Source organism: Crocodylus siamensis, chromosome 3 (assembly GCF_052110815.1).
Source record: "Crocodylus siamensis isolate JL-2025a chromosome 3, ASM5211081v1, whole genome shotgun sequence".
Classification (NCBI taxonomy): Eukaryota; Metazoa; Chordata; order Crocodylia; family Crocodylidae; genus Crocodylus; species Crocodylus siamensis.
This window is the reverse complement of record NC_143397.1, coordinates 116,023,513-116,036,375: the sequence shown is the minus strand read 5'-3', so window position 1 is coordinate 116,036,375 and position 12,863 is coordinate 116,023,513. Positions and strand designations below refer to the sequence as shown.

Genomic DNA, 12,863 nt, shown 5'->3' with positions numbered 1-12,863 from the left:
CCATTTAATATTTACCAAACCCTTCATCTTTAGCCACAGCCATCAAGAGAGGAAGAGCAGCAACTCTGATTAAAAGGTCTGTATTTGTATTTAGTAAGACACAGTCCCAAGCTACATTTGCCCATAACCTTAGCACGGCCTACCTGGGTTACAACTGATCATGGGATACTAGAAGTTCATAAGATAAAAGCAGCCCAGTTGGCTGAGGTGGTGGGAAGGAAGGGAAGTCCAAGTAAAACCATCCCATTTTCTCCTCACTCCTATCTGCCCCATACTCCTGCAAGTATTTGTATAGGAATGAGTGTCTTGTTTCATTTTGCTTTTTAAAAAGATTGTTTAATGAGAATGTCAGTCCAGACCCATTATTAGAAATTGCCTTGTGTAGTTCAAATGGAGTAAGAGCCAATGAACAGACAAGAGGTCCTAATCTCAGAGCAGTAACAGGCCAGTAGAATGAGTCTCTCTCCTGCTGTCCTTTCAGTTGCACCCCACATTCTTTAGTCTATCTTCTTGCGTTTCCTCTGGCCCCTAGATGGTTTGTAGGAGGGTAAGGGCACAGAGAGGGTGCCAAATTTGTGATCCTCATCAGCTCCAAGTCCAGAAAGCGTCCCCTTTCTGGAGATCTTCAGCCTCATAGCTTTAGCAATGTCGAGCATTCTGAAAAAGGCAGAATCACATTCATCAGCAAATACAAGAAGGTGCATGCATCATCCCTGGTGTCAGACTGCAGATCTGCAAGAGAACAAACTGGCCTCTCCCTCCAGAGAGAAGGCAACAGTAGCCACAGGCAAGCAGCAATGTGGCCCTATGCCTGTTTTCTCTGAAGCAGTGATGGCTCTGCTGCGCAATAAGGGATCTATTTCTAGAAAAGTTCAGGGTGGCCACAGCTCAAGGATTTAGATGAAACACAGCAAGGGCATGCTCTGGAGGACACCAGGCTTGCTATGCCTCCCACTAGGAAACAGTTTTATCCTTTTCCTTTATTTAGGGTCTCTTTTACACAAATGGGATGACATTATACAATTCACATTAGTTTGGTATTGGAGGGACAAAGAGACCCCCACTGGTACTTCTAAAAGGAAAAATAGGAGCAAGAGCTGACCAGCCTAGAGAGTACTTGGGGGCTGTTTGGTAAACATGCCAAAGGTTTGCTCAGAAAATTATCTTGCTTTTTAGTATAACAGTCAGAACAAGTGCTCCTTCATCCCACAGCTGAGGGGGCATGTGCAAGTAAGTAACACAGCCACCTTGTTATCAGGAACTACAGAATCTTGCTAGCACACATTAGACCACATTTTGACTTCCCACTGGGCTGCCTGGCTGACCCCAGTGCAAGCCAGGTGGCCCATGTTCCAACACACAGCAGAGTCAGTGAGAAAATTGAAATAAGGCCATAAAAGGCAGCACAATCTTTCCAAAAGCCTATTGCTTCATCTTTAAAAACAGGGTCTAATTGACCTCAAACACTGCCATTAAAGCCATTATCCCACATCAGTTCTAAAGAGCAAAATTATTGGAAAGTGCATGACAGTTCACTGCAGCAACATGTACAATTAAAGCATCAACTGTAAAGCTGGAGACAACAAACAGGTCAAATCCTTTACAATTTTCATTGGAATTTCGTATATTTCATAGACATTAGGGCTGGAAGGGATCTCGAAAGATCGAGTCCAGCCCCCTGTCCAAAGGGCAGGAAGTCAGCTGGGGTCATAGGATCCCAGCAAGATAAGCATCCAATTTACTTTTGAAGGTGTTCAGTGTAGGTGCTTGAACCACCTCTGGTGGCAGGCTATTCCAGACCTTGGCGGCTCAGACAGTAAAGAAATTCTTCCTTATGTCCAGCCTGAAACAGTCTTGCAGTAGTTTATAAGCAAACGTTCGATCTCATCCTTTGGGGCGCTCTGGTGAACAAACGTTCCCCCAGATCCTGGTGGTCACCCCTGATAAGCTTATAGGTGGCATCAGATCACCCCTGAGCCTGCGTTTTTCCAGGCTAAAGAGCCCCATGGCTCTCAGCCTGTTGTCGTAAGGTCTGTTTTCCTGACCTTGGATCACGTGCGTGGCTCTCCTCTGCACTCTCTCAAGCTTCTCCACATCCTTTTTGAATTGTGGGGCCCAAAACTGGACACAGTACTCCAGCTGCGGCCTCACCAAGGCCGAGTATGAGGGGAGAATGATGTCCCAGGATTTGCTTGAGAAGCATCTACAGATGCAAGCCAGAGTTTTGGTCGCTTTACTAGCCGCAGCATCACGTTGCAGGCTCATGTTCATCTTGAATTTGGTTTGTGTGGTCAGAAATAATTTTATTACTTATTTATTATTATATAGTATTATATTTATTTCATAGGATTTTGTGACAAGGGCTAATTCATTTCTTGGGCAAGTGGTTCATTCTGAGGAATACAGATTTTGAGATGGATCTCATTGCTGCATCAGTCAAACTCTCAGTTGAAGAACTGAAAACAGGCTCTCCTTCCATGCCACCATCCCACTTGCCCCTCTTCAACGTTGCAGGTCTGCAGTCATTAACTGCACCAGTACTCTCACCTGCTCTCATGGAGTTTCATGTCCCTCTGTAAGAGTGTCAGGTCTGTCTGGAAGTTGTTCATGTGCAAGGCCAGAGCTATGACGTATGCTGTGATTTTAGCCTTCATCGAAGCAGAGATTAAATTCTGGATCCTGGAGAATAAAAAGTCACAAAGGAGGAAAAATTTAACAAAGCCAAAGCATAAACCACTGGGGACTGTGTCTACAAACAGAATGTACGCAGAACTGGAATCAGACCCCAGGAAAATGCGGCCAGTTTTGCCTGCTACAACTTTGAAAGCGTTGTAAATGCTCAAGGGTGTCTGGCCCTAACTGGCCTGCAGAACAACTTTAAGTGGAAACCACATCTGTTCGTCCACAAGTCACTTTTACTAAAGTTAAGAGTGAAGGTGAAATTACTGTATTTACCTCACACAGCACACACACTTTGCTCCCAAACAGCCCTCCAAAATCAGTGTGAGTGTTTTAAGTTGGGAAGTTGATTTTTCTTCATGGGAATAAAAGCATGCACATACTGTGCTCTGATGCTACCAAGAAGGTTACCTTTGGTCTGGCCATAGCAAGCAGAATGGGTGGAGTCCCATGTTAACCCATGCATGGCTCTCTGTAGTTCTTGGACAAGAACTGTAGCTTGTGTCTGAAGCAGCAACTGAGCCAGCTGAGGGCCAGTGAATCGCTACATGCATTCTGTAGCATCTTGAAGAGGCTTGGTATTATTTATAGGAACTTACATACAAAGAGCTGTTTACAGCAAAGAATTAACAGTCTTGCTACTGCTTTTGCAGGGGTCTACAGCCTACACTTATTGCTGTCCAGCTACACCAAAAAGTCCTGCTGCCTTAACCAGATTGTCTCCTGGGATGCTATACTTCCTTAATATCCTGTTTCGAGAAGGGCTACTTTATGTCACACAGTCAGTCATGACTCTGGAAAAATCTTTTCTCTACATCCTGCCTTCCAAAAACAAGGTATGTCTTGTATTTGTAGGCATCTGGTATGCAATGCGATACAGTGATTGCTTTCCAGGTGTCAGGGACCTTCTGGAAGCCTTTCAGGATGCAAAAGACTAACTATTCCTAACAGAAATGTTTGGATTGAAATGGCTCCGTTTATTTGATATTTCCTTGCACAACAATGCAAAGGTTATGAAAGGACAACCATGCTGTTATGGGCAGGACAAAAAGTTGTCACGTTCTCAATGGTTAAGAGAGTTTTTGTACAGAACATGGGAAATGTTAAATCCAGGGCAGTATTCTGGCACCGCCTTCTGGCAACAGCTCAGTTGCTGAAAGGTTTAGCTGTGGCAAGTGGCAACAGAACCCAGAGCCCAGAGGGAGCCACGGCTCCAACACAGAAGAACTTTACTGCTTTGATCAAAACAACCTCTCTGTTCTAGCAGCAAGCTGGGAGAGGCAGCCCCAGCTGGGAGATCTTGGAACCGCAACACGGAGTGGAGCGGTGAAGAGGTGTACCTTGTTAATGTGAGCTTGATGATCTGAAACCAGCCTGTACAACTGAGGCCAGCACTGAGCAGAAACTAGTTACTGGTGACATTTCTCTCAAGTTTTCAAACAATTTTAGTTTAAAGAAGCACTGATTTTGAAACACAAGTCCAGAGTCTCCTTACACACCAGATTGACTCCTCTGACCTTACTCAGGGAGCTAAGAATAATTTTTATACAGATATAAGGATCACCTTTCTGCACTAAAATCCAAAGGCATTAAACAGAGAAGACACCAACGATTCAGATTCCTACAAAGGGCATATGGCTCAAGAGATGCTTTCCCTGTCATGTGTATAGTGGTAGTTTTTTCACTTGAACTTTCCTGTCTACCCCTCAGAAATATGTTAGAGAAAACCCATTCTCTACCTGCCACTGTTGTACGTTAGTGCACTGAAATTTTTTGAGAGTTTTTTGTTAATGATGCGTGGACAATCGGGCCCCATCGGATCTAGAACAAAGAGAATTTTTTCAATTAAGAGATAAATACAAGCAGATTCACAATCATTTTAAGAATTAAAATTAATTAAACAATACTATGCTGGTTTCATACACCTCTTAAGAATACATATATCAATATTTAGTCCAACTTGTTATAGCATTTACAGTAAGACTCAAAAGCAGCTTAGGCACAGTGCTACAATATCCTATGGGTAGGGACTTAGCAAATTCATGGTAGAAGTGGGGTGCACTGTGGCTCCTTTAATTTTGCAGATTCTCCTGCACACCCTTCCACCACTGATTGGTGGAGAGGCCATGCTTACAGCTTGCTCCCAATTGGCAGGGGGGCAAAAACAGCAGTTTTAAATATGGCGCCATTTTAGCCTTCCGCTGCCGATTGGCTGAGGGGCCCCAGAAGCCCTAATGCTTGCTGCTGACTGGCGGAGGCAAAAAACACACCATATTTAAAACTGGATTTTGCTTCTCTGCCTATCAGGAGGGAGTTGTGGGTCCCCTCTGCCAATCAACAGCAGGAGGGGAGGGGTACACCTGGGAACATTAAAGATTAAAAGAGCTGCTGTGCATCCCACTTCTGCTGTGAACTTGGTAGGTCCCTACTTACCGGCTTTCAATCAGACTTTGGAAACCAGTGACCTAAATCATACTTAAAAACAGGACCTCAGAAATGCCTGAACAGTCAGAAATAAATACATGTCATTCGACAGTTTTTTTTTTTAAAAAAAAATTAAAATGACACAGCTTAAAAAAATTCTCATTTCCTTTTTACTTCTCAGACTGTTTACAGAGGTGGTTAGCGGTGCAAGTCTGAACTTGGGCAGAGTAGGGCAAGGTGGCACCTTAGAGACTAAGTGGTTCAGAGAGACATAAACTTTCATAGGCAATGAACCCACTTTGATGAACCTCTGACATCGGCATCTGGCAAATAGCATTGGACAAAGTAGGTTTATTGCCTACGAAAGCTTACGCCTCTCTAAATCAGTTTCAGTACCATCCTGCCCTACTTTCTGCCTTAAAACTGGTTAGTTTTACTTTTGTTTTCAAGCCACCTGTACCACTGCCCATGAGTCAGAAAGTCAATGACATTCCTTCTGGATTCCCAACACACTGGGGGGAGAACAGGGGGAGCAGGGAAGGGAGGTGCAGAATTTCATTATAACGTAGCTTGTTTGTTTAAAAAAAGAAAATGTTTCGTGCTGAAGTTTTCAGAACTGCCTAGGGAATTTTACCTGCACAATTCCCACTGATAATGATGAGAGTTGTCCATTTAAATTCCTTTTGAAAAATCTCAACCTAAAGATTTTCTCTGGAGCCATCAAGAACTGCAATTATTGCATCTTTAAAAGCAAAATCCTTCAGGATGCCATGCTGAGCAAGCTCCATTAGCTGGAAGCAGTGGAACTGAAGCTGGCTGGAGACTAAATATGCAAATGAAGTGGGTCTGCAAGCAGCTGCAAGGGAGCACAGCAAGTGTTGCCACCTGTCAAGACCATATTGAGTTTCTCATGATGTTTGATTTCCAACCAGTTCCAGTCATTACTTTTGTCTTTTGCAGGTTTTAGTGAATCCTGTGGAACATTCAAGATTAGGAAGTCTCATTCACAGGAGCGAGGTACTGCTAAGAATATATACATAAAGTATGAGAAAATTATTGCATGAAAATAGTTTTGGGGGATTCAAGTCCGTGTCCTGACTCATTTACAGGACAGGACTATTTAACTGATAAGGAAAAAGGAACTGCTCAGAGGTAGACAGGATTAAGTCTAATAAAATTTTAACATCAATGAAGAAAAAAGGACATCAAGTTTCTCTGTGTAACTGCCTTAAGGAAAAGAGCTACCAGTCTGTAGATGTTGCCATTTTTCCAAAGACAAAGAAAACTGCAAAGTCTTCAATAATTGTGGCTTTTTCATTTTAAGACTTACTTTTGGCTCACAAGAAAATGCACTTTATATTCCTAAACAGAAGGTTGTTTCATCACTTAAAATATGCCAACATGCAAGCACAACATGCTTCATCACCTGCTTGTGTGTGTGTTGTGGGGGGGAAGATTAGTTGGGAAAGAGACCTTTTAAATCACATTACTTATAGGCTAAGATTCTTAAAATCATTCTAGGGGGATTGAACACCTACATTCCACTAGATGGGATTAAACTCCTTTGACTGCTTTGAAAATATCATCTTAGTACAAAAAATTAGCTTTGTCTGACAGATGCCTGTTACATTACGTCTGTCATCTTGATAGAATTCTAATTTTTCTGGACAAAGGAATCCATTTTACCACATGAATCCCAATGCATTGCTGAAAGGTACATGGGAGAGAAAGTTCTTTTGTTATCAACTTACATTTCTTCTTAATCATCTTCTTGTAACTGAACTTGATAAGGGTATCCAGGAACCACAGGCACCGTGCCTTATGGTCTCGGCTGCTCTCATCTACAGGCATAGACTTCAGTTCTTCTAGAACAAAGGAACAGGGTCTAGAAGAAAGAGGAGACATGCATTAGAACATGAAGCATAAGGAAGAGACCACTATTTTTGGCTCAACAAGACGTTTAGACATCCTTACCTTTCTTCTTCTGGCTTCTTAAGGATCTCTTCAGAAGTAAGATTAGTAAGTGCTGCAGCTGGAGCCTGCAGGGCTTCATATTCAGCAGAGGAGATGACTGGAGAAGTTTTAAGAAACAATAAAGAATAACACCTTGCCCTCTCCTCTGAGGATTAAGAGGCTTTCAAACAGTGAATGTCACTATGCCCCTCTGAGACAAGTTAGTAGCACATATGTAAAAGACAGAAAAGAGTTTGTTTTGTTCATTGCTGTACAGCTTACATCAACAATTTACATCAGTGAGGAATGCTGTTTCCAGCCCTGCTAGCTGGGGAAGACAGTCTATGGGTACGGGAAATGTAATCGTGGGAACTGGGAATTAGGTAAGATGCATGCCCCTGTAGAATTTAGATGTATTCAGAAATTTCTCTTGGCTCACCAGTCCAAATTCTAGCCCTTGCTCTCCATAAATCCATCTGCCATTATAACTGCTTTGGTGCCTACTCAGCAGGTACCATAGGGAAAGCAGAAAAATGACTTACACTAGAAGAATCAGCCCAAGAAGGAAGACAGTGATTTGTAGGTAAATACCTCATAGCAGCATGAAAAATCCTCCACCCCCCGCTCATTGTTCATAAATGGAACTGACTCTCCTCAGCAGACTCATAAAGCACTGTCAGGACCTTCCTTTTCTCCCTGGAGTTTAAACCTTTACCCTGATATGCTCTGGTGAATAAGCAGCATGATGACCCAAAAAGGATACGGTCCTCAAACCTGTAGATGTTCTCTGGTTTGTCAGCCTCTTCATGACACGGAGGCAGGAAGACAGAGACCTCCTCCACATCGTCCTGAGCTGCATCACTGACCAAAGCTTTCAAAGTAAGAGGGAGACAAGAGTGAATACTAATACTTCGCTAATAAGGAATGGAAGAGAAGTTCAAACCAAACACTTCCTTTTAACTCAAAGGGAATTCCTTGCTTAAAACGTGAGGATTGTGGTCTGTGTAACAGAAGCTTTCTATATAAGTTAATAAATCAACTTCTCAATGGTATTTTTCAAAACTTCCATCTTTTTCCTCGCTAAGTATAGAAGAAGGCAGGGCAGAGATGCAGCTTATAGACTAATTCACAGATGCATAAGCAACAGGTCACTTCATCAGAAGTTAACCTCTCCCCAAGCAGAGTTACTTACAGTACACAGAGCATCTTGCATACACAGAACACAGCAATGCATTTCTGACAACTCTCTGGAAGAGGAATCCATCTTTTGGTGGGTGTTTGTCCACAGTGGGGCCCCAATCCCTCATTAAAGTGTCTAACACCACAGTAATTTATGTTTAGAAACTTAAGTCATATATATGCTACTCCAGTTTTATTGCCAGTATTGTCCCTCCACTGCTATTACACCTAAGGATTTGCAATCCCCACTAGGGGCTATGAAGGGAGATTGAGAAGCAATACTTCAAGCCAGCACATAAGAAGAGTCTAGGTTTCTACTGTCCATCTGACTGATCTAAACCTACACTGAAAGAATGGATTATCTGCAGGTTTTAATGTTTCTGGAACAACTGGTCCTTCATGCAGATCTAAAGCAGTATCATTCTTAAGAACTTAGCAAGTATTGTCAGCATGATGGACTGGTCTTTCTATGAGACTAGGTCATGCAAAAGATGGCGAGACTGATTTTCCAAAATCTCATAGTTGGATGCAGGGACTAGTAAGAAAAAAAAAAAAAGGTTCTTTCATGGCTGTTCAAATTTCCCCAACGCCACTCCTAAAGAACAGTGGTTCTTATGGCCTGCAGGTTAAATCTGGCCAACCAAGCAATCATAGAATCACAGAAAATTAGGGTTGGAAGGGACCTGCTCCAGTGCATTACTACCCTCCTAGTGAGGAAGCTTTTCCTAATATCAAACCTAAACTTCCCTTGCTGCAACTTGAAATCAATGCTGCTTGTTCTGTCATCTGCCATCACTAAGAACAGTCTCTAGCTCCATCCTCTTTGGAACCCGTGTTCAGATAGCTGAAGGCTGCTATTAAATCCCCGCTTTGTCTTCTCTTCTCTAGACTACATAGGCCCAGTTACCTCAATGTCTCCTCATAACTCATGTCCCCCAGCCCCTTCACCATTTCTGTTGCCCTCCACAGAACTCTCTCCAATTTATCCACATCCTTTCTGTAATGGGGGCCCAAAACTGGACACCATACTCCAAATGCGGCCTTACCTGTGCTGAACAGAGGGGAATAATCACTTCCCTTGATCTGCTGGCAACACTCCTGCCAACGTAGCCCAGTATGTCATTAGTCTTTTTGGTAACAAGGGCAAATGTTGGCTCATATTCAGCTTCTTGTCCACTGTAACCCCCAGGTCCTTTTCTACACAGCTGCCGTCCAGCCAATCAGCTCCCAGTCTGTCCCAGTGCATGGGACTGTTCTGTTCTAAGTACACCTGTCCTTATTGAACCTCATGAGATTTATTTTGGTCTAAACCTGCAAACTGTCTAGATCTCTCTGAATCCTAACTCTACCCTCCAGCATATCTATTTCTTGCCGCAGCTTGGTGTCATCTGCAAACTTGCTGAGGGTGCACTTCATTCCATCTTCCAGGTCACTGATGAAGACAGTGAACAAAACCAGCCACAGGACTGACCCCTGGGGCATTCCACTTGATACCAGCTGTCAACTAGACATCAAGCCATTGACTACTACCCTCTGAGCCCTGATGATCCAGCCAGTTTTCTATCCACCTTACAGTCCATTCATCCGACTTATGCTTCCTTAGCTTGCTTGTGAGATTGTTGTGGGAGACCATATCAAAAGCCTTGTTAAAGTCAAGGTACACCACATCCACTGTTCTCCCCACATCCACAGAGCCAGTCATCTCATCACAGAAGGCAATCAGGTTGGTCAGGTATGACTTGCCCTTGGTGAACCCATGCTGACTGTTCCTAATCACCTTCTCCTCCAAATGCTTAGAAATGGTTTCTTTGAGGACCTGCTCCATGATTTTTCCAGCAACTGAGTTGAGGTTGACAGGTCTGTAGTTCCCTGGATCCTCCTTTTTTTCCTTTCTTAAATACAGGCACTATATTTGCTCCTTTCCAATCATCTGGGACCTCTCCCAATTGCCATGAATTTTCAAAGGTGACGACCAGTGGCTCTGCAATTACAATTGGCCAACTCCTTCCAGTGCATCCCGTCTGGCCCCATGGACTTGTATATGTCCAGGTTTCCTAAATAGTCCCAAACCTGTTCTGTTGCCAGAAGACTGAGGTACTTCAGCCTTTTCTACATTCTCTGTCACTAGGTTATCTTTCCCATTCAGTAACGGACTCGCACTTTCAATGATCCTCCCTTGTTACTGATCCAGCCTGTGAAACTGGGACCCCTTTGACAATTTGGAGACAGGGGATGTCCATGGCATTTCTGGGGAGGTTGGCACAGCTAGGAGGGAAAGCAAGTGGTAGCACTGAGAGCAGTGGTAGCACTTATGACCATGTTGGCCTGCCTTTGGACTTAGCTCTGTTAAGACGGCCCAAGGCTTCAAAAGACTGCCAATGTCTGACACATTTCATACTCCTGACAAACCTGCCTTCTTCCTCCAATCCTTGGGGTCAGTATACTCTCATAGCATATAGGGGGAAAGAACAGATGCACTGAATCATAAAAGTATTCAAAGATTTTTCTCTATTATTCTCATCACTTACCAGCTACACCCTTTGCATCAATGATGTTTTCTGCTGCTTTAGTTACAGCTATGTTTAAAGTCTCACTGCCAACTCGGTTCATTCTTCGAGAGTTCAGGGCTCGTTTTTGCTTGGTGGTACCAAAAGCTTCAATGCATGAATCCACCTGTATGAGAAAGAAATGCAAATTATTGTGCCTAGAAAAGAAGGTACACTCTTTGGAAAGCTTTGGAGGGAACCTTAGGGAAAACACATCCTGAACTGGAGAAGCTGCCAAGGGGTGGGCAATTATTTCAGCTGGAGGGACACTAAACACATTTTGGAGACCTGTAACTTGCTTCATCTGTTCTCTCATTTCCTCCCTTCTCCCTGCCTCTCTCTGCTCTCCACACCCCCCTCCCTGTCTCTCTCCCCCTTTTTCTTCTCTCTCTATTCCCCCCTCCCCAGTCTCTCCTCTCCTCACCTTTCTCCTCCCCACTCTCCCCTGTCTGTCTACTCCCCCCACCATGCTCTCTCCTCACACACTCTCTCTCTCTCTCTCTCCACTGCCCCAGGATGGGGGTGGGTCAGCTGTGGATGCAGCTAGCAAGTTCTGTGTCTGGGCTCCCAAACCTGCCTGTGGTGTCCACAGCTGACACTGCTGCCCATCAGCTGGGACAGAAGCCCTGCCTGGGTTCACAGCTGATGCTTGATGCTGCTGGGTGGAAGCAGTTTTACCTGCCTGGCACCATGCGGAGGCTGGAACCACCAGCAGCCCAAGAGCTAGTTCCAGTTAATTGGTGGCCATCCACTCATTGGCCAGGTCGAATCTGTTGGCAGGTCAGATTCAGCCCATGGACAATATTTTGCCCGCCTGATATGAAAGAAAGTTCACCCTCTTCCTCTCTTGGAATGAAATACATTTCACAGTCAAAGTTATAAGTAAATAAAGTCAGCTTTAAATCATCATATAAATATCAACCAGAAAAGAAAATATATTGATTAGCTATATTACAAAAGAGTAATTACTATCATGGGGTAGAAATAAGTTAATAAAAATGAACTTAGGACATACAATATCTTGTGAGTAGACAACTCCCATATTGCCCACTCTAGAAAATCTGAACAGTACCCTGCAAATTTATTATTTCATAACCAGACCCAGGTTAGCAAAACTACAGAAGCCCATACATTTTGATGGGATGCAAAACCACTGGTTGGAGCTGGTTGCAGGACCATGGCCAACAGCCCAGATTAAGCGGGCCATTATCTAATGAAATGGTAGATTAGACATGTAAACAGGGATTTCCTACACTAGCACTAAACTAACCAAATACACAACACAGTGGATGAGCTAATGCTCCTTGTTATTAAGCTCCAAACCATTTTTTAGCTGTGCACATGCATGAGGGTTTAATATTTATTACTTCCGATATTGCAGCAGTTTGCTATGTTTGCAAAGAGCCTTCTTTGGGGAAAAGTGCTTTTCCTCAACATGCACTGTGAAAAGTCCCATTATCTCTGAAATTACACACCACAAGTTAGACATGTAAATTTATGTTAGAGTAGAAATGTGGAAATGTTAAATTCAGATGACAATTATAGCTATGCTTTGCTGAGGCAAAGAACCAAACCAGCTTCCTATTTTCTAGTTATCAATTTGTGGACAGAGCCTAACAGGAGTGGATGGGGGGAAAGAGGGGAAGAAGGGGTGCATGCTCTGGTGTAGTCAATGCCCCCCACCCCTGCCCTTTGACTCCTGCTTCACCAAAAAGCTTAAACCAACTGCCAGCAGTGGCAGTAGCATTTCTATTCAGGCATTACTGAGGCAGTCAACTGACTTTATGGCTCATTATGCTCCACCTGATTCCTATTAATCTCTCTTCTCTCTACAGGTGTTAATGACCCACTCTCCTTTTTAATGGTCATAATGTTCCATTAATCATGATATTCTGCAATTTGCTGCCCGTTTGCCAAGAATGGCTCTCTCTCTCTTCTATTAAACAGCCCTTCAGACTGTTTTTAGTTCCAGCTGGAAACAAACTCAGGTGTGGTAATATTTACTTAGGAGGACATTAATTCAGGTGTGGAAATGACTGACAGTGCTGGATGCACTGTAAAGATGCTCAACAAGGCTAGATG

The 12,863-nt window shown here is 43.4% G+C and overlaps 1 protein-coding gene across 1 annotated transcript in view; it reads right to left on the bottom strand.

The window, feature by feature from the left end:
- Nucleotides 1-319: 319 nt before the first annotated feature.
- Nucleotides 320-12,863, bottom strand: part of POLR1E (RNA polymerase I subunit E) — a 29,460-nt gene continuing 16,916 nt past the window's right edge. Inside the window, exons 6-12 of the mRNA XM_090039070.1 lie at nucleotides 10,764-10,908; nucleotides 7,820-7,927; nucleotides 7,078-7,174; nucleotides 6,855-6,988; nucleotides 4,419-4,500; nucleotides 2,548-2,679; nucleotides 320-657 (exon numbers count right to left, since the gene is read on the bottom strand). Coding sequence (XP_089895196.1) covers nucleotides 498-657; nucleotides 2,548-2,679; nucleotides 4,419-4,500; nucleotides 6,855-6,988; nucleotides 7,078-7,174; nucleotides 7,820-7,927; nucleotides 10,764-10,908 — 858 coding nt within the window. The 3' untranslated portion in view covers nucleotides 320-497. The remainder of the gene's footprint in view (nucleotides 658-2,547; nucleotides 2,680-4,418; nucleotides 4,501-6,854; nucleotides 6,989-7,077; nucleotides 7,175-7,819; nucleotides 7,928-10,763; nucleotides 10,909-12,863) is intronic.